This window comes from Rhinatrema bivittatum, chromosome 1 (genome assembly GCF_901001135.1).
Source record: "Rhinatrema bivittatum chromosome 1, aRhiBiv1.1, whole genome shotgun sequence".
NCBI classification, from domain to species: domain Eukaryota; kingdom Metazoa; phylum Chordata; class Amphibia; order Gymnophiona; family Rhinatrematidae; genus Rhinatrema; species Rhinatrema bivittatum.
In genome coordinates this window covers 404,154,799-404,182,740 of record NC_042615.1, presented here as the reverse complement: position 1 = coordinate 404,182,740, position 27,942 = coordinate 404,154,799, and the positions used below count along the sequence as shown (strand labels likewise).

Below are 27,942 nucleotides of genomic sequence, written 5' to 3'. Positions count from 1 at the left end.
TGTTGCCAAAGGATGTGGTTAGTGCAGTTAGTATAGCTGTGTTTAAAAAAGGATTGAATAAGTTCTTGGAGGAGAAGTCCATTACCTGCTATTAAGTTCACTTAGAGAATAGCCACTGCCATTAGCAATGGTAACATGGAATAGACTTAGTTTTTGGGTACTTGCTAGGTTCTTATGGCCTGGATTGGCCACTGTTGGAAACAGGATGCTGGGCTGGATGGACCCTTGGTCTGACCCAGTATGGCATTTTCTTATGTTCTTATGGGATTTATGAGGAATTTATCATTAGTAAATATCAGGTCTAATGTGTGGCCTGCTTTATGTGTTGGTTTGTTTACTAGTTATGTGAAATTAAGGGTGGAAAGGACATCTATCAGGGTTTGGGTGGAGTGGGATAGAGGGATTTCATCTGTGTAGAGATTCAAGTCTCAGAGTACGATTGTGGGTTTTTTGTGGTTGATGGCCTAATGAAGAATTTGATTAGTGGGGAGATGTTATCAAGTAGTTTTGGGGGGCAGTAGACCAGGCATATTTGGAGTTTGTTTTAATCGAATAGGGCTGTTTCGTATTGTTTAGGAAGTGAGTTAGGTATCAGTTTCATAGCAAGGCATTTTTTTTTAACTATTAGAAATATTCCGCCGCCTCTGCTTGATTTCCTGCGGATTGAGAATGTTATATTTGTTGTTGGCTAATTGGTTTGTTAGTACATTGTCGGTATTTTTTAACCAAGTTTCAGTGATCGCAATGAAATCTGGCTTTTGATCTTGCATCATATCTGCGATTAGCATGATTTTTTTTAGTGAGGGATTGAGCGTTTATGAGGAAAGCAAAGCATATCAGATATTTTGTAGCATCAATAATGGTTATATTTACCAGGTTTCGTTGTCTCATTAAAGGGAGTTTTAAGGGTTCTGGAGTCATCGTTAGATTGTTGAATAGATGCATGTCGTCAGATTTGGAATTTTTGGTGTAAGAGTCGCTTAAGTTGAAGGTTTAAACTCGAAGGTGCGACTCAAAGGGGCGCTCTAAGGGGGGCATGCCCCTTTGGTTGCGCCCCTTCGGTGCACCGCGCCAGCAGGCTGTGCCTACCTTTAAGTTCTTCCTTCCTTCGACGCCTCTGATGTCACTCTAGGGGTGGGCCTCTCGGCCGATGTGGGTGGCAGCTACGATCGAAGCTTGAACGAGGCTAGGAGGGCAGTTATCAGGTGTGGAGGGCTCCTTACCCCAGCGGGTTCACGCCAAACATGCAGAGCCGATGGTGGGTGGGTCGGACAACCGGCAGGAAAGAGAGCGCTGAGGCTGTGCCTGCCTTTTAAGTTCTTCCTTCCTTCGATGCCTCTGATGTCACTCTAGGGGGCAGGCCTCTTGGCCGATGTGGGCGGCAGCTACGATAGAGGGCCGATATCGGGTGTGGGGGACTCCTTACCCCCCCCCCCAATCTAAGCCATGGTAATTGATCTGCCCTGTCATATCAGAATAATTTCTACCCTGGTATCAGTGTATGCCATTGGTTACCTTCCTTTACCAGATCTCCGAGATGCCTATTATGTCTATATGTTTGTTTATTCTAATACATAACTCCCAAACTTACTTTTAAGACCACTGGCATTTGCATACATTTTAATGTTCTTAGTTGTATTTTCTTTGTATACACAACCTGCTTATTAGCAAATGATACAGCAAGTTTGGAATCATTCATATCTGTGTGCATTTTATTTAAATTAATCTGACAATTACACTAACAAATACTATTTCTGTGGCTTCAGGAGCTTTATCAATAGCAGGATAAGGAACCCAAAATACTCCCAACTCCAGAAAGCCCTAGAAGGGAGATGTGAGATCCAACCACATCCTCTTATGTTATGATGCATATTTCTGCTGAATTATTTTTATGATGTATTCCTATTTATTACATTTTCATGTTTTGTGAACCATTTTAGGTTGGACTATGTCTATTTCATTCATATTTATTTATTAATTTGTCACCTTCCTTTTTTAATAGGAAATTCACCCAAAGCACTTTACTGCATATTAAAATAGCAGCAAATAAACTGAGATTAATCGCAGCTTCACAATAAGAAATGTATAAGGTATATAGGATAGTAGCAAAAATCATATTCTAACTTGGCAATAAAAAGGTGTGCCTTAGCACTAACTTTGATACATCAACACACTGACTAAGCTCCGCTAACACAGCAGAGATAGTAGTAGTTAACTAGGGAAAATAAATAATCCAGCAGCAAAAATAGTATGTTTATGAAATTTGAGGTGATGCGAAGCAGTTTCCGAAGTCAGTGTACTATCTTAAAGTTCCAGGTTGGTCATTAAAAGCTTGATAGAACACCAGGCTTTTATCTGCTTCCTAATGTATGAATAGGCATGTATATGTCAAAGATCCACAAAAATTATTAAACATCAGGGAACAGCAATGGATCTTTAAATTAAATACGATACAACCACTAGGTCTCAATCTTTCAGTCGAATGGTTTTCTTTGGTTTAAATACCTATATAAATGAATTGACGTCACCATTGACGTGGTACAAGATGATTGGTCACGTACTGCTTAAAAAAAAAGGGCGCGTTTGCATTCACTTTGGGTGGAAGAAACGTAACATCGGCAGACGCTGTCATCTCCAGCCGCTCCAATATCATGTTTGTTTGCTGAATTCCCACTACAAGTGATAAGTATTCATACTTTTTGGTAGAATGTTTTCATTGATATATATTTTTATATTAACAGCTATTTCGGCACCCGAAGGCACGCGCCGAAACACGGATCCGGTGTCGGGCTTTTTCCACGCTAGCCTCCCATGAAGAAATATGGCGTTTCTTCACCACTAGAATCAAGCTAAGTGCTGGTCAAACATGGCAAAATGAAAAGAAATACACAGAAAATAGTTGTGTTTATTTAAAAGACTATTTTATTCACATGATTTATAATATTTTTTTCACGGAAGCAAAGAAAACAAAAAGAAAAATTTGGTTATCAGAGACCTATGATTATAAACGTCGGCAGACTCAATATATGCTAACATTAGCATTACTAACTATGCCGTTTTATGAGGTCTGGTATCTGGAAAAATAATTTTTTCTCACTTGAGGTGATTAATTATCATGGTATTTAAAAGGTGGTAGTACAGATATTCATTGTGAGATTTATGTCAAAGCTCTTCCAGAGGTGCTGCTCCTGTTGCACATATCTATTCTTTTGATTTCATTTGACAATGGCATTGATATTTAGATGCTGAGTGAAGATCTTAGTGGTCTGGAGGGCATATATAGTATAAGAATAGTTTGTCACTCAAGTATGTAGAGCCTTGAATATCTGTCAAAAGTTTTGAAGTTCATTCTGTATAGTATGGGTAACCAGTGTAGTTTGTGTAAGATGAGTGTGATGCAATCATGCAATTTGATTTCTTCTATCAGTTGTGCAGCGGAGTTTTGTATTATCTGGAGTTTGTGGAGGGCCTTGTGTTAGACCCTTGTAATGTTTGTTGCAGCAGTCCAGTAATCTAGGGAAGGTGGTATACAAATATAGCATAGCATAACACCTTTAAAATAGCCTCTCTGACAGGATACTCTAACCCCCGTTTTGCTAGTATCCTTTGGCAATACTTCCATCTGAAAGATGTGCTTCTGATCAACTATCAGTTTTTTTCCATGATCTAAGTTTAAAAACTCTCTCCCCTTTTGAACTGTTTGCCCCAGCAGTCAGGTTACAACCTGGTTAAGGGGCAGCCCATCCCATAAGGTTCCCTTCCCCCAAATGTTCCCCAGTTCATAATAAATCTAAAGCCCTTTTCCCTGCATCATCATTTCATCCACACACTGAGATAGCTGGCTCCTCCCCAGCACTCTCTTAAATCTTACCTTGGTGACACACGAGATCTGTACCTGGGTCAGGGCACAAAAAGTGATTTCATAGGTTTTGAACTTATCTGCCTGGTCAGAGGCCTGTGCCCTGCTGTTGAGGCAACAGAATGGCTTAAATTGAGGCTGCCCAGCCTGGAACACAGCCAGGCCACAAAAGATCTGGATTGGTCCTCAGGAGGTTCAAAGGGCTGACTGGGAAAGGCTTAGTATTCGGGCAACCAGATGGCGGAGGGCTGTAGGGTGACATTGGACTCTGAATTGGATTACTGGTAAACCTAGCATAATCAGATTTGGACAAAACATTCACAGTGAGTAGTAGACTATTAGGATTAAATTCTGTATTAATTGTAATAAACATTGAACAAACACCCTTGCATTCAAATATAAATGAGAACTATGTTGTGTCCAAAAGGCCTTAACTTGATAACCAGGCAGGTTATCAAGATAACCAGGCAGGTTATCAAGCAATCCTTATGCTTACCAGGCACTCAGATGGCATTCGATCATTAAGAATTATTACAACTGCAGCCCTAACCCTTCCCTCCTAGGCATATATGCCAGAGACACATCCATGGTGTGAGAGGATAAAGCATCAAGTGGAGGGCAGGTTCTAAGTACAAGATCACTTTCTGCCACAGGTAAGGTGGTTTCCTTCCAAGTGACCTTGCTTCTTCAAAACAGCACAGGGACTGCCACACTGGAGTTGGAATGATCAATTTATCATTTCTAAAATTAAGATCCAGCAAGGAATATTTTGGGGAGATTCACTGACACCATTTTGTTCTGTCTGGCATTAAATCAGCTGAGTACTGTAACTCTTTAGATTATGAAATACGTTTTAATCCTAGAACTTTAAATCCCCTATTGATACCATCACACCTACTATTTATAGATGACTTGAAATGCTAAGGCTCCTGTGATGCTCATTTAGCAGAAATACTGAGTAGTGAACAGTTTCTCTCTCACATGACACTAGGATGACATCTGGCCTGGACAAACATACCAAGGTGACCTTCTTTAGAGGAAAGTTAAGGAAAACTAAAAATATCTCCCTGACTGAAAAATGCAATATAAAGAAATTAGAGCAGAAATGTATATATAAATGCCTAAGTGTAGAGGAAGATAGAAAGATTCAGCATAAAGTACTGAGAAAAAAAATAAGTAAGGAGTACTATAGAAGACTTAAGCAAATATTGAAAAGTGCCTTAATAAACTGGAATAAGAAACAAGCTATTAAATAACTTGCAATTCCTGCACCCTCATACAGTTTTGGAATAGCTGACTGACTCCATAAATATCTTGAGAAACTGGATTTAAAAACAAGAAAGCTCCTCCATGCCCATCAGGTAACCTAGAACCAGTATATGCAGAGATTGCACATTCCTAGAGATGAAGATGGTATGGGTCTCCTGGAAATTGACTGCATGTACAGAGTAACCATAGCAAGCCTACAGGCATAATTATTATTTAACATTTTTATATACCGGGATTAGTGTAGAATATTACATATCATCTCGGTTTACATTATAACAGTAACAAGCATGTAAGGATGCAATTATTTTGAAACAAGGGCGTAGAAACTTGGGACAAGTACATGGGGAGTAACGGATGAAACTTTATAAAGTATAAGTATAAGAAATGAATAAGTTTTTTTTTTTTTTTGAGCTAAGGCTGGTCTGGCTGAAGATCTAGGTACATACTGGAAATAGATTCAGGTCCGGTGCTATGAGTAAACTTGGATTGCTCATTTGTAGCGTTGGGATGCCAAGCTATGTGTAAAGACTGAATGGATAGTCTGATAATTGGCCTGTTGGCTAGTAAGGTGATGGAGGAGGTATCTCATTGGCATAACTGAAATGCTTGTTCGAATAGCCAAGTTTTTAGTCTCTTTTTGAAAGTGATCAGGCATTGTTCCAACCAGAGTACTGGAGGTAAAGAGTTCCATTGTGCAGGACCTGCTGTGGACATGGCTCGTTTGCTGAGGGAGGATTTGATGAGTGGGACATGGAGAGTGTTTCTATATACCTCTCTCTTCGGTCTAGGAGGTACATGTATTCGAAGTGGCATGTTGAGATCCAGTGGAATGAGCTTGTGAATGGTTGTGTGTATAATTGTTAGTGATTTGTAGAGAATTCTGAACTTGATTGGGAGCCAGTGTAGGTTCCTCAATATAGGGGTGATATGATCTCTTTTGTTGGTCTTAGTTAGAATCCTGGCCGAGGCGTTTTGCAGCATTTGTAAGGGTTTGATGTAACGGTTTAATTAATAGCATTTGATGTAAGGGTTTAATTAATATCATTAATGGGAGTCACGTGATGTGGTGATCTGGGATAGACGTGTCTAACCCGGCTCCAGGAGCTAGCCCCAGAATCTGCAATTTTTCTCAAACATCCGCGCTCATACTGCCTCCAAAACTTACTTGTGAGTACCGCCTATGAATATCGACCGCTATATGAGTAAATCTCCGGTCGCCATGCCTGCTAAAATCGCAAAAAAGGACAAGGAAAAACCTAAACCCGGCGATGACAAAATGGCGACCAGTGGTGAAAAAATTACAGCAGGCCCCGTCGACGCAGCGACACTTACCGCTTTAACAACTGCGGTTACTTCGGCGGTGTCGGACAAATTGGATAAGATTTCGGAACAGCTTACCTCGATGCAGGCTGCATTTGCGGAGCTTCCCCCGCGGATTGATGCCTTGGAATCACGCGTATCGGCAGCGGAAGACGAGGCAGTGGCGACAGAGGGCAAGCTCCACAAAATGGCGAAATTGCTCCAGGCGCAAGATGACCGTATCGACGATTTGGAGAATAGATCACGGCGCAACAATTTACGTTTTATTGGATTACCTGAGTCCATCCCAGACAGTGAACTAAGTGAGCAGTTGCTTCGGTGGCTGCCGTCGGCCTTGGGCATTTCGGAGCACCTTGGCTCCTTAAAAATAGAGCGCGCACATCGGCTGGGAAACCGTGAAGAGCCAAACCAGCGGGCCAGAGTAGTTATTGCTCGCATTCTTGATTACGCGGATCGGCAACGGATTTGGAGTGCCTCCCGGAAGATCTCGGCTCTTAAATATAACAATGAGCAAGTTCGCATCTTTCAAGACTTTTCAGCCCGAGTGGCAGCCAAACGAAAGGAATTTGGATCGGTGTGCTCCCAGCTCGCAAATAAACAGGTGCGTTTCGCCCTTCAATTTCCTGCTAAGCTGCGCATATGGCATGAGGGTCAATCGCAGGCGTTCGATTCAGCTCCTGAGGCCCTGAAATATGTGCAGAAAACATTCGAGGATGTGGCGGATGGCTGAAGGGCCTATTCTGAGAGATGTTGTATACAGAGGACGGTGTCTGCAGTACCACGCGGTTGAGTATCACAGGATTCCACTGTTTATCGGATCCTTAATTTCTGTCGAAGGGATTAATTGCTGGTTGCTATGATTCATTTGACTGACTGAAGTTCTTTTTTTGCTCTACCAGCTCTTTTTTTATTTTTAATTTTTTGATAAGCTCAGGCCTACCTCTCTAATTTCCTGCATTTTAAGTTGTGTTCCAAGGGGGCTCTACAAAGGTTCAAAGATGTTGCCTCTTTATGTTTGGTTTACTGGGGTCTAGCTCCTGACCACAAAATTTGGCTCCAGCTCTCGTTATTGAGAGAATTGGTAGAAGAATGAATGTATGGGGTTTGGGGTTGTATGATTGGGGTGGGGGAGGGACGGGGGAGGGGGGAGGGGAACGGGGGGGACGACACCTCACAGGTTTGGGACTAATTTGTGGAGATACTGGGCACACTGCTGGTTTGGGGGGGAACCGAGTGGTTCTGCCAGCATCAGAGTCTGTATCGTATACTTTGCATGTAATGGCCATGATTCCTGTAACTGTTATCCACCATGACTCCTAAAGTTAATTATTTGAGTTGGAATGTGGCGGGGTTGGGGACTCCTATCAAGCGGGAGAAAGTTCTGGCTCATTGTCGCAGGTCCAAGGGAGACATTGTGTTTCTCCAAGAGACGCATATGCGGGACAAGGAACATCTTAAGCTGAACAAAAAGGGATATACACAGGTTTTCTTTTCCTCTGGCACTAGTAAACGCAATGGAGTGGCTATATTGATACAAGGTTCCACTCCTTTCCAATTGGATTCCCAGTGGTCTGATAATGAAGGTAGAAGTATTATCATTAAGGGCACACTATATGGTAAGCCTATTGTGTTGGCATCCATCTATGGCCCAAATCATTATTCTCATCCCTTTTTTTCCAAATTGGTCTCTCAAGTTTCGATGATGGGCACTGATTCAGTCATTTTGGCTGGAGACTTTAATTGCATAGCTGATCCTGTCATTGACAAATGCTCTACTGTTCACACTCCACCATTGGGAAAAGGGAAAGGTATAGCCTTTCTTTGCCAAGCCCTGCAACTCCTTGATGTGTGGCGAGTGCTGCACCCGTTAGAGAGGGACTACACTCCCATTATGCTAGGGCCCATCCAGCTAAATCCAGAATTGATTATATATTAGTTTCCGAATCTCTTTTTACAGAGGTAGTGCGGGCGGACATAGGCACCCTGGTCATTTCTGATCACTGCCCTGTTTCTTGTCTCATTGGGGAAGCGACTAGACTCCCTTCCTTGTTTCAATGGAGGATGCCGGAGTGGCTAACTACGGATATTGAATTTGGGAAATATTTAGAGCAGAGATGGTCACAGTACGAGGAGTTTAATGGCCAACATGTGGATACCCCAGTCCTATATTGGGAAGCCGCCAAAGCGGTCCTAAGAGGAGATATCCTTCAATATACAATCCGAAAAAAGAAACAGAACGCTCAAATATTAGATTTAGAACGTAAATTGCAATATTATAAGGGCCAATGGAACAGACAGAACTCCCAACTGTGGAAGGACAGGTTCCAACAGACTCAGATTCTGTTAAATGACCTTCTACACCGTAAAGCTACCGGGAGTATGTTTTCATATAAGCACAAGCTCTTTCTTTATGGCGATAAACCAGGTAAACTCTTGGCTAGGCTCTCTAAATCTTTCAACCCGACCAAATTCATCTCTCATATTAATAAGGCAGATGGCTCTAGGGCTGTGTCCACTTCTGAGATAGGGCAGGTTTTTCAACAGTTTTATGAAACCCTATATGCCTCTGAACCGCCGAATGAGACTAATCAGCAGTCCTTTTTTCAGAACTTGCAGCTTCCTTCCTTAAGCATTTCACAGCGCGAGGGATTAAATAGACCCATCACTGAAATTGAAGTTTCCAAGGTAATTTTAGACCTTAAATTACATAAATCACCAGGGCCCGATGGAATGACGTCTTTATTCTATAAATTACTGCGAGATAATGTGACACCGCACTTAACCACGCTTTTCAATCACATGATCACCAATGCAGTATTGCCTGACACCATGAAAGTAGCTGCCATTACGATTTTACCAAAATCTGGGAAAGACCCAGCACAACCAGGTTCATACCGCCCAATCTCACTCCTTAACCAAGACGTAAAATTTTATGCTAAAATCCTAGCCAATCGATTAAAGTTAATTCTCCCTAATCTTATCTCTCAAGAACAGACAGGCTTCGTCTATGGTAGACGGCCGGTTGCCAATATTCGACGACTGCTGGTGGCTCTGGAAACCTGTCGCCGGGCCACCGTAATAGATCCCTTGTTGGTAAGCTTTGACGCTTTGGGCCTTTTTGTTTGACGCCCTGAGTTGTTTTGGTTTTGCTGGCCCCTTCCTTACAGCTATTAAGATCCTATATGGGGATCCCAAAGCCTTTATTTGTATCAATGGTTCTACTTCCCCTTTATTTACGTTAAGTAGGGGAACCAGACAAGGCTGTCCCCTGTCTCCCCTCCTGTATATTCTTTCATTGGAGCCATTAACCCAAAAAATCAAACAATCTCCCTTAATATCTGGCATTACTTCCAGGGGCATTGAGCAAAAAATGATGCTTTTTGCAGATGACATGCTGATGACCATTTCCAACGCTCGCAGCTCCCTACCAGAGCTTTTGAAGCTTATTCAGACCTTTGGAACTTTTTCAGGGCTGAAGTTGAATCTAACTAAATCCGAAGCGTTAGATATTACAGGATCTCTCAAGGATCTTTGGCCCGATTTTCCGTTACTGTGGGCGACTGATACGATCAAGTATCTTGGGATCCGAATACATGCACACCCTCAGAGCTGGTATCTTCACAATATCACCCCTTTAATCAAATTGTTTCAACAGAAGGTCAATAGTTGGGTGTCCTTACCATTATCTATTTCAGGCCGGATAGCTTTAGTTAATATGATCCTGCTCCCCAAATTACTATATATTCTGCAGATGACTCCCTTCTACTTGAAATCTAAAGATGTGCGTTTGTTGCATCGGATATTGAGTACCTTTTTTTGGAGCCCTAAGAAAGCCAGGATGTCCTTTTCTAAATTAATGGTGCCCAAACCAGAAGGGGGCTTGGGAGTTGCTAATTTGAGGTATTATAATATTGCTTGTTTGTTACCTACATTACGGGAGTGGCTGGGTTATGGGAGCGAGTCTGAGGTCCTGCAACTCGAGAGGGCAGCCTTTTCCCCTTACCACTTGACATTTCTACTGCATTTACCTCCTGGGGCGCTACCATTCCCAATCGCTAGTAGTTTACTAGCTAGTGGTATGCGTAATTGCTGGAAATATATCCGGATGTTTCTACATTTGGATTGGAAGCTATCTTACTGTCTCCCCTTAATTCATAATCCGCTGCTTCCTGCTGGGATGCCCAGTCGACTTTTGCAGAGACTTCAGGAGAGGGGTATTGTTAATATTCTTCCCTTTGTTGATTTGCAGTCCAACTCAATCCGCTCCTTTGATTATTGCTGCCAAACCCTCAACTTACTCCCCTCAGACTATCTTACTTTTTTACAGATTCGTAGCTATATCCAATCTTGTATAACTGGCTGTAAGTGGGGGATGACGAATGGTCCATTTCAGAGGTTGTTACATGTTAGTTCACTTAAAGTAGTGAAATTGTCCATGTACTATAAATTTTTGCATGATAATTCTACATACCACTTATACCGTACCTGTGCCTGCACATGGTCAATAGACCTGGCATGTGACATTCCATTAAAGGCCTTACGAATGAGCTGTCAAGCAACTTACAAAGCCGCTATTGGTATATCTCTCCGGGAGACCCATCTGAAGGTTATTCATAAGTTGGTGTTTTGGCCTCGTAAAGCGTTTCTAGCAGGAATAACTGCTTGTGGAGATTGTATCAAATGTTCTCACCACGATGCTTCTTTACTACATTGCCTGTGGGACTGTACATGTATCCAGGTTTTTTGGTCACAGGTTTTCCAAAATTTTTCCAGTGAGTTTACATTCGACCATGAATGGACTGCCAAGTTTTGTTTGTTGGGCGTTAAGAGTGGAAAAGGATCTATTCTTGGCTTGTCCTCACTTTTGCTTCAAAAGAGTCGATTGCTTGCATTACGCATCATCCTCCGTCACTGGCTATCCGATCTCTCGCCTACTCTTCGCGAATGGAGGGATGCCATGCTTAATTTGTACCTCCTGGAAAGGAAATCACTGGATACGACATCTCGCAAGCAGCAGCTTCGATTTACAGCCTTATGGGATCCATTTATTAAGTCGTTGCCCTCCACTTTGGTGGTGGAGGCACCAACCTTATCCTCCTAAAGTACAGACTTATGTTCTTATCCCTGATACTTATTACTTATTACTGTTTCACTGCTTTATATCTCTACTTATTAGAGCTTTGCTATGGTCCCATTTCTGGTGGAAATATGCCTGATGTTGGTGTCGTGGGGGGGAGGGGGAAACTACAAGGGGAGGGGGGGGAGAATGGACAAGGTCATACTGAAATATGGGATACTCCATTACTGTATATTCAGTGCAATTTTCATGTTCCTTATTGTTGTTGCGCTATTGTTATGCGCACTGTGGTGTTTCTTTGTTAACCCTCAATAAAAATGATTACAAACAAAAAAAAAATATCATTAATGGACCCAAACAGTGCTGCTATGAAAGTGAACAAACATCATCAGTTTCATTTTTAAGCTGGTGAACATAGAAAATACTTCTCTTTCTACAGGAGTAATGTCCACTGCTCTGAAAACTGCTTTAGTTAAGCCTTTATTAAAAAAGCAAAATTTAGATGCCAGTAATTTAGCGAATTATAGGCCTATTTCTTCACTTCCTCTTATCGCGAAGGTTATTGAAGGCATTGTTCTAAAGGAATTGACAGATTATTTGGAGAATAAGGAAATCTTAAGTCCTCATTAATTTGGTTTTCGACGTTGTCCAAGTACTGAATTACTTCTCATTTCTTTGACTCCATCAAAAGTAGGTGGTCAACAATTTCTTCTGGTTTCTCTTGACATTACATCTGCATTCGATTCTGTTGATCATCAGCTTCTCATATTTCGTCTTCGAGAATGTGGTATATCAGGTGCAGTTCTTGCATGGTTCAATAGTTATCTTTCTGATCGTTATCAATCTGTCAGATTCAATCAACAATCTTCTTCACTTCAATTGTTAAAAGCTGGGGTGCCGCAAGGCTCTGCCTTGTCGGCAATGTTATTTAATATATATCATGCCCCCATTGCAAAATTGTTGGCCATCATGACTGATGGCTTTAAAATCTATGCTGATATTCAGTTTTATATTAAGGTTCAAAATTCCTGGCAGGAAACAGTTGATACTCTTCATTTATGTATGGATACCATTTAACGTTGGTTAAAACAAAATAAATTACTGTTAAATACTAATAAGACCAAAATTTTGCTGGTTCATCATCTGCATTCTATACCTCTTCATGATTCGATCTGCACTGATAACATTTCATTCTCTTTAGATAAACCCATTTTGAGTTTGGGTGTGTTACTTGATGCGACACTTTCAAATTTCCCATTAGCTCTCATTAAAATCAGTAAGGAGTACTATAGTCAAGAGTGATAACTTTGGGTCGGATCAGTTCTTGTACAGACAGACTGACTCACCGCATGTTTTCGGCAGACCTCTGCTATCCGAATGGATTCGTATGTCGAAGCCTCTCCTCTCCCCTGTTGCATGGACACTGCTCAGCCCGGCTCACTCATCTCCGCCGTACTTGCAGGCGTGCCTCCAACTCTGCCTGCTCCGGCCGTCACAGGAACAGGTAAATAGAGCCGCCTTATCTCCCAAACTGGCTCCAATATCATTCCCACTTCGGTATCCAACTCGTGTGGTCGCAGATACCCGTCCGGGCTTACGCTTTTGTTCGGAGGGGAAGGTGTATCTGGTGCTCCCGGGCTCAGTGAAGTTTGTTCGTCCTGGAGGGCCGGCTCTCAACCCACAGCCGGTCACTCAGCGGGCAGACTCCCGGGGCTGGAAACACTTGTCAGCGTAAAAAAACCCTCAATACAAGGCTGCAAAGGGGTTGATGTGGTGGGCATAGAGGTATCCAACCTCACCTTGCCCTTCCTTTTAGTATGGGGGGCATAGTTCTCGAGGTAAGAAAGTCACAATCGAGGAGCTCAGAAAACACCAGCCACGGATCTGCTTAACAAAAGTCTACTGTGGCTGGATTCCAATTGTCCATAAATGTTCCAGTACTGGTGTTCCCACCTCGTCGGCGTTGGGTACCTGTTTTCGGAATAGAAATTATTTAGTGCAAGATAATGTGTCCGTCAGGCCATTGTAATACCCTGGGACATGCCGGCCTTTACAGTGGTGTTGATGCGCAGACTACTCAACACTAATCTGCCGCAGCAGGTCTGCGACCCTGGAACATTTTGCCACCTGTCTGTTTATTACGTGAACCACTGCTTGGTTATCGCACCAGAAGACAATGTTTGCCGTGCAACCTTTCCCCCCATATAACCAGTGCAACCCAAATGGAGAATAGCTCCAGAAATGTAATATTTTTTGTATTTAAAACTTTTATTGGCAAAATAGCATACCAAACAACACTTAGAAACAATGTGTAATTGCCCTAATTTTCAGATATGTATGTACATTTACAATACATAACATGGTGCATTAGATATATACATTCAGCAAAAACAAAGCCATCCACGCACTGTGCCCCCCACCACCCCACCCCCAAGCTCATTATACTAATTGCATATAAATGATATTTTAACACAGAGCACATATTAAGCATGGGAGATCAAAATTTACTCTGAACATCATGAAATACCATAAACGAGATACTTGATTTGCTATCGATGTTTATGTTTAAACAATTTTTATTAGAGTTTTGCAACCTTAAAATTACAACATGAATAATACATCCCCAAAGAGGTGAGGTTTCTGCCCCCTCCTCAGAAGAAACCAATCTAAGAATTTCAAACAACAAGTTGCCCACCCTCCCCCTCCTCACCACCCCCCCCCCCCCCCTCAGTACCACAGCAGGCATAAAAAAAACCCACAGTCAGGTCATGGTGCCACCCAGGTAACACACACAACAGCAAGATTAATCGTTAACTACAAGACCGCAGGCATGATGTGAGAGAGATTGAAGGTAGCTCTGCCATACCTGTAATAATTTCTTTTGGCAGCGAGGAGAGTTACAGGAAGCCATTGACTCCATGGTCATCATTTTATGGAGACAGTTTCTCCAGGCCCAAAAGGATCATTTTTTCCCACACAAGACAAGCTTTACGCAAAAGCATACATGCCCCAGGATCTCGTATCCGAATCGGTGAAATGCACCCGAATAACAGCCAGAGCGGGGTGACTGGGAAAGCAGCATCTATCAAATCGGCCATGTACTCAGCCACTTTGCGCCAAAACCGTTGTATAATGGGGCACGTCCAGAATACATGGGATAACATTCCACATGCGTGCCCACACCATAAGCAACCAGCTGAAGATGCTATGGTTAATTGAAAGGCCACTTGTGGTGACACATAGGCCCGACTAAGAAACTTAAACTGTAACTCCCTGTAATATATATTGGCTGAGATCCTGGAAATACGCCGAAAGCATGTCCTCAAAATATTTTGTGTAATGACAAAGTCACCATCCCTGTTCCAGTGGCTTTCCAAAATGGCACACATATCCACTTCAACATGTTTCTGTAAGCGCTTATAACATATTGACAAGGACAGGGCTTTGGCCCTCTCAAAACAAAAAAACCCCATCTAGAGTATGAAACCCTGATGGATCCTTAGCCCGGTCAGGAAGTGCTCGTTATATAATATGTAATTTGGATATAGGGGAATGTATGTGTAAGTCTAAAACCATAAGTCACCTGAAAATCCTGAAAAGATATCGCGTCCCCTGTACCTGTCAATAAATGACCTAAATAAGTTATACCCCTAGCCTCCCAAATTTTTAAAGTAAGAAGATTGAGATCCCGGGGTAAAATCAGGATTCCCCACTACTGGGAGAAAGTAGGCACAAAAGGCTGGTAACTTTAAAAGTTGCATTAGCCGCCTCCACGCCCGTTGTAGCGGGCTGACCATTGTGGTGTGTACAATAAAAGATGGGAGAGGGGTTGCGCCTGACTGAACAGCATAAGCGGGAGCCACCGGAGCCATTAGAGCCTTGTCAGCATATAACGGGGTATGAGCAGAGGTGTCCAGCAACCAATCTCATATAATCCGGAGATTGCAGGCTAAATTATAAGTCACCAAATCCGGTATGCACAAGCCACCCCTACCCCACCTCGCCTTCAACCAGGCCAAGGGAAGACGCGACTTCCCTCCTCTCCACAGAAACTGCCGAAACGCCCCCTCAAGTCGTCGTAGATCTGCCTGTTTCAGGATGACCGGGAGATTTTGTAAAAGATAGGGCCACCGGGGCAGTGCCGTCATTTTAAATAAATTAACCCACCTACTTAAGGAGAGGGGTAATCTATGGTAGTCTTCAACATCTGAGGAATATTAGCCTGGTAAAGTCGGTCAGGATCTACTGGGAGGTGGATTCCCAGATAATGTAGAGTCAGTGGCCCACCTCAGTGGGAAGACTCCCGGCCAGGTAGTCGGCAGATTAGAAGGATAAGCCAAGACTGAGGATTTAGAGTCATTCAAACGTAACCCTGAGAAAGTACCAAATTCCTAAATTGTATTCAGTAAAGAGGGCAAAGACAAGAAGGGATCAGTTATAAAAACCAAGTCGTCCGCGAAAGCCACACCTTTAAAGATGCGTTCCCCAAAACGTACCCCCGTATTTCATGATTATGATGAATAGCTAATAAAAGAGGTTCTAATTGCAATATAAACAATAAAGGTGATAATGGGCAGCCTTGTCTGGTGCCCCTGGCCACCGTAAAGGGTTCCGATTGCACGCCATTAACAAATATCGCCGCCCGGGGATTGGATTTCAATAAACGTACTGCCTGCAAAAAGAGACCATCAAACCCCATCTTTTCCAAAATAAAGAACAAGTAACGCCATTTCACTCGAATGAATGCTTTTTCAGCATCAAAACTGATAACCAAGTGGGGATCATCCATCTGCCGACATATCGTCTGAGCAGTGAGAATTCGGCGGATATTAGTCAAAGCATATCTCTGGCGTACAAAACCAACTTGATGATCACCCACTAGTGAAGGCAAGATAGAAGCCAAACAGTCCGCCAACAGTTTAGCTAATATTTTGTGAACTAAATTTAGCAGGGAAATCGGACGATAAGATTCTGGCATGAGAGGGTCCTTGCCCGGTTTAGGTATGAGTGTAATTAAGGCTAGATTGTCATTAATGGGAAAGGAACCACACTATATCCACTCTGAAAATCCTGCAGTCAAGGGGCATGCTATCTGGTCCACCAGAGTTTTGAAAAATTCCGCAGTATATCCATCTGGCCCAGGAGCCTTAAAATTATGCAGGCCCCCTATAACCTTGCGTACCTCCTCCTCCAAAACTGGCTGATTAAGTATCTGATTAAATATTGTTCCAAACTTCCCCTTTCCCGTTTAACCCAGTTGGGCCTGGGTTAAATGGGAAAGGGGAAGTTTGGAACAATAGTGGGCACTAACCTCCTCCGTCCCCCCCTCAGAAGTGTACAAGGTTGAATAGAAGTCCCAAAATCCCCGCAGAATATCAGAGGTCATTCGAGCCACTTCAGTGGGCATCATCCTAAGCGCTGGAATAAACTGGGTAGACCAGGAGGACCAGATCAAATTAGCTATCATACGCCCAGTTTTGTTACTTTATTGATAAAGATGAAACTGGTAGTAGAATAAACTCTTCATCGCCCGCTGATGTAAAAGGGAATTGAGGGCCGCCTGTAGAGAACGATACCTATCCCGCGTGTCTACACCTCCTCCCACTGCCAATTGGACCTGGGCCCTCTGTAATTGCCTAGTCAACGCCAAAATGTGCCAATCCATTACCCGTTTACGGTGTGATACATAGGAAATTATATCTCCCCCTGAGCACTACCTTAGCAGTGTTCCAAAATAATGCAGGTTGAGAGATATGGGCCTGATTAAAAGAGGCATAATCCGCCCATTTAGACCGCAAATAATCGCGAAACTTCATATCATTAGCCAAAAAGTAAGGATAGTGCCATATTTTCGCCGTTGGGAATCTGACTGAAAAATGGAAATCCACCCAAATGGGAGCATGATCCGAGATCACAATGTGGTCAATTTGTGCATCACTTACTAGAGGGAACGCATGATCACTAATCAGAAAATAATAAATCCGAGAAAATGATGCATGTTCCCGGGACAGATGTGTAAAGTCCCGGTCCATTGGATGCAGCAGTTGCCATACATCTAACAAGTGAAGAGAATTTTCCAACAGCTGAGGACCACTGCCCATACCCCTCTCCCGGGTGACTGACTTGGAAGCATCCAGTGTGGCATCACGGATAGTATTAAAGTCTCCCCCAATTACCAGAACCTCGTTAAGATAGGGAATCAAGTGAGAATGGAGTACCGAAGAAGGTGGGATTGTAAGAGTTAGGGGCATATACATAGCATAGTACAACTGTCCGACCATATAATTCAGATACCAAAATTATATAGCGGCCCTGAGGGTCTGCTATTTCTTTCATGATTTTAATAGGGAGTTTCTTGTGAATTAAAATGGCAACACCCGCAGACCTCACCTCCCCCACCCAATCGCGGCACAATTTAGCATGTTCGGCCGCAGAGAGATGAGTCTCCTGTAAAAAGGCCACCAAAGCCATTTTTTTCTTCAACATGGAAAGTATTTTAGAGCGCTTGACTGGGGAATGTATCCTGCAGACATTCCAAGAAACAATCCGTGTGTGATTACTCATAGTTCAAAAGGTCATCGAAGAATGCTTGAGTGCCAGAAATGGCTTGGTGGAAGGCCCCCCCCCCCCCCCCAACCCCTACCCCCTCTGTGAAGACCGAATCTAAAATAGGGTGGATTATACCAAGTGTTTCTACTGCTGCTACTTGAATGAACTTACTCACATTTTTGTGTGATGCCTCTGGTGTGCCCATCCCCCCCCTTCCCCCATCCCCATTACCCCAACCCTTCCCCCTCAACCTCACCTCCCCACCACCCTCCCAAGTCTACTAGACTGTCCCCCTCACCTTCCTCTCTCAATCCACCCCACCGCGCTTCCATAGTGGAAGCAAAGCGATCACGTTTAGATGTGTCCATGACCGCACCCCACCCCCTTCCCTGAGCAGTGGGTATCGAAACAGAGAACATGAATTGATATGCATCGCTGAAGTCCTGTTACATGCAGGAAAAATAAATTTAAAAAACCCAAACTCAGGGAATCACGTAAAAAAATCAGAGCATATAATGTAGCCATATACATAAATCCAGCTAGAAAATTTTTCCAAAAATGAACTAGGCCCCTTAAAAAAAACCTGGGGCCCCAACATCATAATGTACATCTGTATGTTCTAGAAACAGTCCCAGAAAATACTTTCCCCTCAAATGCAGGGAACAGTAAAAAAAATAAAAAACAACAGTACGTCCCTAAATAGGATATTAAGTCCTAACCATAGAATACATCAAGGTAGATATCCAAAGAGAAAAAAAAGATTTCCCCCACCGCATGTTCCATTCCCCATCCCAGAAAAGCCTCTACACAGAGCGAGCATTATGTGAGTTCCCAGAAAGTACCAATTTCCAATGTGAATTCTTGGGAGTGCTGCAACAAAAATATCCAGGAATAAGGAAAAAAAGACAAAGCCTCAAGGGGAAAAGCCTGCAAAACCTTAGGGAGTATTCCCAGAAGTTATAACCAGTCTGTTATACGGCTGTAGACAATGCTTGCCTCCCACCAGTTCCCAGCTGTAGTCCCTTTGAAACAATGGGTTTTTGGAGGAGAAAAAAAAAACACACTTTAGGAGTCCAGGAACGCCCGAGCCAATTCCACAGTATCAAAGGTATGAACCTTGTCTCCACTCCAGATTCTCAGACGTGCCGGGAACATGAGAGCAAACTTGATGCCTCGGTTGTGCAAGGTGGAGCAGAGAGGTGAAAATCCCCGCCTGGCCTCTGACACCGATGCTGAAAAATCTTGGAAGACTGATGGGGTGTGATTGATACTGTAAATCCTTCCTCAACCGGGATGCCCTCCAGAGCTCAGCCTTATGAGCTGAGTTTAAGATTTTTGCGATAATCAGCTGAAGACGCCCCGCCGGTGCTGGTCTCGCTCCCAATCTATGGGCACGCTCCACCACAAGCTTCCCCTGCAAGTGAGGCAGATCAAGTACCTCTGGGAGCCAAGTTTCCAAGAGAGAGCACAGGGATCGCTCTTCCACAGTCTCTGGGAATCCCAGGAAGCATACATTATCGCGGCGTGTCCTATTTTCCAATTCATCTACTTTGAGTTTAGGGCCTGTAAACTCTTGTCCCCGTCTGCCATTTTAGCTTTCATTATCCCCGTGGTGTCCTCAAGCTCCGAGATCCGAGCCTCTGCTATATCTAAGCATGGGGGGATTGCCGCCAGCGAATCTCTAACCTCCCCCAGCTGATTCATTATTTGTGCTAACTTGTCCTCCAAGGCCTCCCGAACCGCTATCTTAATCTCCTCGATGGTAGGTGGCACAAGGGGGGAGGGAGACTCATCGTCCACTGCGGCCGCCATCTTGGATTCGGGTGCCGATGATTTTTCTTTTTCGTTGGACTTTCCCGGCATCGATGGCCGCATTTTACCCCGAACCGTGCTCACGAACATACGCCCTGTCCCCGAAGATGTGCGACTGGTAGCTAAAAAGCAACTTCGCGGTCTGATGGGGTGCGATGGAGGGGGTGGGTCTGGAGCCAGAGAGAAGCGTGTCCTCTCGGCTACCACATTACGTGATCTCTCCGTAATATTTTTTGATATTCCTTCTTGTACCCATTCGTTCGGCCACGGTGCTGCGGACCATGCTCCTTGGCAATAAAGACCAAACCCCCAGCCTCCTGAAGCATCGGAGTGAATGTCTAATTTGCAATTTGACACCGGGGGCTCCTGCCAGACGGATATGCCGTTGTTGTTCAGGAAGGAGGACCAGATGGCGAAATCCTCCCGTATATGCTTGGAGATTCTTATAAAGTGATGTGGCCGGCGCCCGACCGCCGTGGCAGCTGCTAACCTCCGTAAGAAGGCTCTTCCCATTGGGATCACTCTGCAGGCGAAATTAAAGGCTCCCAGAATCAATTGTACTTCCTTCAGTGTCATCTTCTTAACCCTTGCAGCGTTCGCCAACAGGTCTTACAGCTTTTGCAATTTGTCTACTGGAAGCCTGGATATCATCTTTACCGAATCCACTTCTATGCCCAGGAAACGCATGATAGTCGTTGGTCCCTCCGTCTCTTCTTGCGCCAGCAGTATCCTCAGCCACCTCTTGAAACGTACGTAGGAGATGGACCACTGCCTCTGTTCCAAGTCACAAGTACCTGGCAAGTACCCAAACATTAAATAGATCCCATGCTACTAAATGCCAGCAACAAGCAGTAGCTATTCCCTATTGATTAATAGCAGTTTATGGACTTCGAGAACTTATTCAACTTTTTATAAACCCAGCTACACTAGCTGCCTTAACCACACCCTCTGGCAATGAATTCCAGAGCTTAATTGTGTATTGAGTGAAAAAGAATTTTCTGATTTGTTTTAAATGTGCTACTTGCTAACTTCATGGAGTGCCCCCTAATCCTTGTATTATCCAAAAGAGTAAATAACAATTTCACATTTACCCGTTCAAGTCTTTTCACAATTTTGTAGATCTCTATCATACCCCCCCCTCAGCGTCTCTTATCCAAGCTGAACAGACCAAATCTCTTTAGCCTTTCTTCACAGTGCCCATGCCCTTTATCATTTTGGTCAGCCTTCTCTGAACTTTCTCCAGTGCAACTGCATCTTTTTCGAGATGCGGCGACCAGAACTGCACACAGTATTCAAGGTGCAGTCTAACCATTGAGAGATACAGACAAGGGGGGAGGGGAGGAGGGACAGTGATATGCTGCTTAGGATTTGATAAGATTTATTTTAAATTAATATTGTGGGATTGATGCAGGAGATTTGTGTTTTAACAGCTTGTTTTTATCTCAAGCGGTAGAGGCTTGGAAACAGCCAGAGAAAAGAGGAGGCAGATTCTGGCTGTGCCTTAAATACAGGTTATTTAAGTGGAAAACAAACTTAAAACAACTAATGCAACACACCTTAACTTCAGGATTCAAAACAAATAACACAGCTCAGCTTAAATTCAAGTATTACTCAGTCCATTAAATATAACAGGTCCTCGTGCATGGTGGGCCTCTCCCTGCTTCCCAGGGCCCACTTAATCCTTCTAGGCCCTCAGTTCTTATACTCTGGTGATGGGCTCCTCTCTTCATCTAGGATTCCCTGTGGATCTGTATCTTAAGAAGGACTGAGAGAGATTGCTGTGCCCATTCTCTTAAGATGGTCTGAGGGAGCTTTCTGTATACTCCTTCACATACCCATCCCCCTCAGCTCAGCCTTGTCGGGATGAGCGTCTGCCAAGTGTCTTCTGGAATCCAAACTGAAATGGATCCAGCATGGGAAGCTTACCAAGGAAATTTGATAGTTGCTATAAAACCAAAAACAGCTTGGCAACATATGAAAGAGAAGAAACGGGTCTATAATTAGAGTCCTTAGAATCAAGGTTAGATTTTTTCAAGAGAGATCCAACTACTTTTTTTTTTCAAGGGAACTACATGCTTGGTTAAAGAAAGATTTATTAGCTTAGCTAATGAGGGGGCTAGAGAGTATAAGGACTCTAAAAATGGTGGCATCACATATTTAATAGCCAAAAAGAAGTGCCGATTTTAGATATAACTGAACACACATCAGAAGAATCAACGACCTCAGAAGACCACCAGAATTCTTCACATTTTTCAGGAGGAGTAAGAAAACAGAATGTGTGTGTAAATTTTGCAGTTAGATTAGAAATTTTAGTTATCAGAAAATCTATAAACATAACAAAACAGAGAGTCAGATGATTAGATGAAGCGAAATCATCTCTTCTTAATCTTTGTACAATGCGAAACCGCTCTTTTGACCTATTGCCAGCACATTGATCTGACAAGAAAAAATAAACACTTGGCATCATTACCTTGCTCATTACAAAAAGAAAGTTGTATTTTCTAGCTACATGACAATTCAGGGAAGAGAGTCTGACGCCAAGCTCTTTCAAGGCAACGTAAAGTTCTCCTTGTGTCTCAGACTGGCAAAAAGCCAGCAGGGTTTCTTAATAGTGGATGGCTGAACATTTTTAAATGCAGCAATGTTGTCAGCCATTTTAGAAACAGCATTATGCCAAGATATAATAGTAACCTCAGTATTAATGGGGGAAAAAAAAATCAAAACAAGTAATTCGCTCCTTAACAATTCTGAAAAAGTGCCAATAGAGAGCGAGGGTGTGCTTGTGTGTGCCAGAGAGAGGGAGCCTATATGAGGAGATTGTGAAGGAGTGTGTATGTGTGTGAGACATTGGGTGCTGGTGTGTATGAAAAAGGGATTGTGTGTATGTGAGAGTGCTAGACTGTGTTTAGGGATTGTGCATGTGTGAAGGTGTGCATGAGAGAGACAGATAGCCTGTGGGAGAGTGTATGCGTGAGAGAGAAAGGGAGTTTGTGTAGGTGTGTATGCAAGAGAGAGGGACTCTGTATGAGGGGATGTGTGTGTGCGAGAGAGTGTATGCGTGAGAAAGAAAGGGAGCTTGTGTAGGTGTGTATGCAAGAGAGAGGGACCCTGTATGAGGGGATGTGTGTGTGCGAGAGAGTGAGGGAGCGTGTATGTGCACTAGAGCAGTGGTTCTCAACCTTTTTCCCATCGTGACACACCTGACAGACTACACCCACATGTGTGACACACTGCTCATTACAATTCATGGCGGAAATAAAAAATAAAGGCCAGGTATTATTTTTATTGTTAAGAATGACACAAGGGAAAGATACGTATTCTGTCTGAACAGAAATTGCATAAATAGTAAACAGCCCACACCAAAACAGCACCAATTTCCAGCACTTAAAACAGTAAACACCTTACCTAAGAAAAGGCAACACTGAAAATATTACACCAGGCCTTAAGACATCAAAAAACCTCCTATTAGGAAAACGGACCAAAGCCAGGCTGCTATAGAGCGCTACACAGAAACTACTTGCTAGCAGAAAACCTCACCTGAATCACATGTGCTGACCCTCACCTAACAAAGAATAAAGAGACCAAAACGCATAACTAGAAGCATGCAGACAAAAACTGAATTGGAAACTGCAACAAGCCAGAGTCTCTGTATACAGTGTAACAAAGGAAAAAAAAGAAAAATCACCAGTCCTTATAAAACAAATCAAGAAATATAAAATCAATAGCAGTAAAAACCATACTAACAAAAACATCAGATTATTTCAAAACAGCTAATGAATGGAATATCCAATAATTAAAAACTCATATCAAAAATTTCTAGATATCAATAAAATATTTCAAAATAGCAGACACAAAGATCCAGTAATGAAAAATAAGGAAACAAAAAAATTTTGCTCTGCATACCTGGTATCGTTTGATATCCAGGTGCCCTGAGATTGTTTTGAATTAGTAAGAGGAGGGATGGTTTGCTTGCAACTTTCTCTTCTCTCACACTGGCTCTCGATCGCTCACGTATACACATGCCTTTTCTCTCTCTCTTATATAGGCTCTTAATTACACATTTACACACATGCTGTCTATCTTTTCACGCTTACACACACAGGCTTTCAATCACACACATACATGCTGTCTTTTTCTCTCACACACAGACTCATCCACATGCTTACAAACATGCTCTCTTTCTCTCATTTACACACATACTATCTCACCTAAACCAGCTCTCAATCACACAGAGACACATGCTCTCTCTTTCTCTCATTTACACACAGGCTCTCAATCACATACTCACATGCTCCCTCACCTAAACCAGCTCTCAATCACTCACAGACACATGCTCTCTCTCTTATACACACAGGCTCTTAATCATACATACAACACATGATCTCTCTCACACACAAAGGATCTCAATCACACAAACAGGTTTTCAATCACAAACTTACATTCATGCTCTCTCACAAATACAGGCTCTCAATCATTCACATACATACTCACTCACACACACAGGATCTCAAATACACATGCTTGCTCATTCACTCACTGTTCCCCCCCTCCCCACCCCCGACTAGCAGCAGCCTCCTCCCAACCCTAAAGGCAGCAGTAACCGCCTTCATTTTCAGCCCTCGCAGAGAAAGGAGTCCCATTGGCCATGAGGGTTGATGTTCCTCATTTTACTCCAAGCCGCGCTGCACATTCTTCAGACAGCATCTCTCCTTTTCTTCGGGCCAATACTGAGCGCACTAGCATGGTATCTTCTTCCCTTACACGCACTTGCTGCTCACCACTTCCTCTTCTGGGGCGCGGGAAGAAGAGCATGCCGATGCCGCTGACTCCAGCTGTCCTGCGCATTCCGCCCGGGCTATCAGCATTTTAAGTCCGGGCGGAGGACCTATTTCACTTGGGTAGGGGGAGCAGCTGGGTCAGCGGAGGACCGGGAAGTGTAGAGACACACCTGCATGTTCTTGGCGACACACCGGTTGAGAACCGCTGCACTAGAGAGAGGGAGGGACAGAGGGAGCATGTGTGAGGGGCAGTACTGAGAATGGGGTTAAACTCTGGGAGTGGCAATAGAGTAGAAGGGGTTGAGCCAAGAGGTGGAGGGGAGAGAGATACTGGCAGGTGGAAGAGTTGGGGCCTGAGAGGGCAAAGTGGCCAGGAGAGTAGGGAGAGCAAGTGGAAGGGACACTTACAGTGAATTTCTAGGGAAATTCTGCTCAAAATATTTAAAAAATTCTGCATCTTTAAGTAATAACTTTTTTCTGTATTAATTTAAAATGTAATTACTTAAAGACTGTCATGTAAATTGTGTTATTTTGACCAATATAAAGTTTGCAGAATTTTAAGTTTTTGTGTGCAGAATTTTAAAGTTTTTTGCACAGAATTCCCCCAGGAGTAAGTAGTGCTAGTTTTATTGTGCTTTTTAATGATATGGATACTTGTCAATTGGAATGAAACCACAAATTTATTTCATAGGCTACCAAACAGGCAACAAGAACTGGATATGAACATGCAAAAGGTTAAAGGCTCTGCATCTCTGCACAAATCCCCTGAGGCATTCAGTTCCCAAATGCCTTGTTTTCAAAATTTTTCTTTCAACACCACTCGAGTTCTTTTTATTTTGGGTGATGGCTAGCACATATTTCTGGAGTTAACCAATAAAGCAGTACCACTTTTACTTAAGATTAATAAAACATGAGCACACTTAACAAGGAGCAGCTTTCAAAATACTATAGCATTTGCTTCTCTTCAGGAATAAAAAAAAAAAAAAAATCAAATCAGAAATCTGATTTTGTTTTTTTGCAGTAATGTTTAAATTCATCCTTTGTTGTACTGAAAATTTCCCACAGAGGAACAAATAGAAAAGCAAATAAATGGTATTCAATTTCTCATTTACAACTTACAACTGAAAATGAACCTATGTGTGACATGAACTTAATTGTAAATTGGCTCCCAGTTTCTCTATTTTATAAGGAGATATTCTCTAAAAAAATTAAGTCACTGGTATAAAGACAAGAAGCTATCATATACAAACTGTATTAACTCTGTTGTAGGATTAGAATATTTCAGTATTAAGCTCAGTTATGGCTTCCTAGGACTCTCTGGGAGAGATGATAGGAACTTGATTGATTTAATATCCGAGAGGAGAGGAAGGAGTGATATCAATGCTAAATCTGTTCCACTCTCTGCCACTAGTATCTCAGCTTTCCTCATGTAAGACCATAGGACTAGGCAGAACCCTTGCTGGAGGGGTACTTTTATAAATGTCAGTGATAAATAAATACATGTCAATATACAGATGTGAACACAGCCAATGTCCTTTGGATTGTTGAGTGTTAGCCTTTATCCTGATGAAGTGGTATTTGGTCCTTGAAAGCTCATGGCTAAATAAATCTGTTAGTCCATAAGGTGCCACCAGTCTTTGTGTTTTAGCCTTTTATTCTGTAATTTAAACTACACATTAAAGCTTACTTGTAGAGTAAAATTCATAAAGTACATCTCATCTGTATATTCTTTGCATACAATATACACTATCAAACAGTTTGTCAAGAGCCAAATTTGCAGCTGTGATAACAGGCACTAGAAAGAGCTTGTCGACAGATTTCTTATAAACCACCACCACTGGGCAAGTAGACCCGGATTCATGATTTAAAAAAATAGGACTTTGCAAGTAAAAGCTATGCTTAAAAACAAAAATACTAGCCATATGAATAGACATGACCTAATGGGGAAAAACCAACATGGACTTATAGGGAAGTCTTGTCTTATCAATCTATTAGATTTTTTTTAAGGTGTTAATCATCATGTAGATAAGGTTAAGTTGGTTAATATAGCGTATCCAGACTTTCAGAAGGCATTTGACAGAGTCCCTAATGAGAGACTCCTCAGGAAATTAAAGAGTCATGGGATAGGAGGCTGTGTCCTATTGTATAGTGATAACTGGTTAAAAGACAGAAAACAGAAGGTAGGACTAAAAGGTCAGTTTTCTCAATGGAGAGAGGTGGAGTGTCCTAGGGATTTGTAATGGACCAGAGTATAACATTCATAAATGAGAAGGGTACAAATGAGATGATCACATTTGCAGATGGCAAATTAAAAGTTGTTAAAATTCAAGCAGGTTGTGAGAAGTTGCATGAGGACCTTGTGAGACTGAGGGAGTGAGCATTTAAATGGCAGATGAAGTTTAATGTTGCCAAGTGCAAAATGATACACATAGGGAAAATAATCCCAATTACAAGTACACAATTCTGGGTTCCATATTATAAATCACCTGGAAAAGGACCATGGAACCATTGTGAACACCACTTTCAAATCCTCAGTTCAGTGTGAGACAGCAAACAAAAATGCAAATAGAATGTTAGGAATTATTTGGAAAGGAACAAAGAATATCATAATGCCTCTGTATCAATCCATCATGTGACCATACCTTGAGTAATAGGTAAAATTCTGGTCGCCTCACATCAAAAAAGATAAAAGGGGATAAAACAGCTGCCTTATAAAGAAACATTAAACAGGTTAGAGCTCTTCAACTAGGCAGCCAGGATACGATAGAGGTTTAAAAAATCCTGAGTGGAGTGGAATGTGTAAATAAGAGATAGCGCAGTTGCTTACCTGTAACAGGTGTTCTCCTAGGACAGCAGGATGTTAGTCCTCACATGTGGGTGACATCATGTGATGGAGCCTGGCACGGAAATCTTTTGTCAAAGTTTCAAGAAATTTTGGCCAGAAGACTGAGCATGCCCAGCCTACTATTTGCACATCTATGCGAGGTCCCACTTCACTCTTGTAACATAGCAAGAGAAATGAGCAAAAAAAATAAAACAAACCGAAGGTGAACCCAACATCATGGGGAGGCGGGCGGAATTCCTGAGGACTAACATACTGCTATCCTAGGAGAATACCTGATACAGGTAAGCAACTGCGCTTTCTCTAAAGACAAGCAGGATGGTAGTCCTCACATGTGGGTGAGTACAGAGCTCCATAAGAACATGCCATGCTGGGTCAGACCAAGGGTCCACCAAGCCCAGCATCCTGTTTCCAACAGTGGCCAATCCAGGCCATA

General features: G+C 42.7%; 1 protein-coding gene across 4 annotated transcripts in view; it reads right to left on the bottom strand.

Moving 5' to 3' along the window:
• MFHAS1 (malignant fibrous histiocytoma amplified sequence 1) overlaps positions 1–27,942 on the bottom strand; it is a 286,744-nt gene that overhangs the window by 210,482 nt on the left and 48,320 nt on the right. Inside the window, exon 2 of one of the 4 annotated variants that reach the window (XM_029602118.1) lies at positions 12,872–13,496. The exons of the other annotated variants lie outside the window; for them this stretch is intronic. Within the exon in view, the coding sequence (XP_029457978.1) occupies positions 13,414–13,496 (83 nt within the window). The 3' untranslated portion in view covers positions 12,872–13,413. The remainder of the gene's footprint in view (positions 1–12,871; positions 13,497–27,942) is intronic. 4 annotated transcript variants of the gene reach the window in all.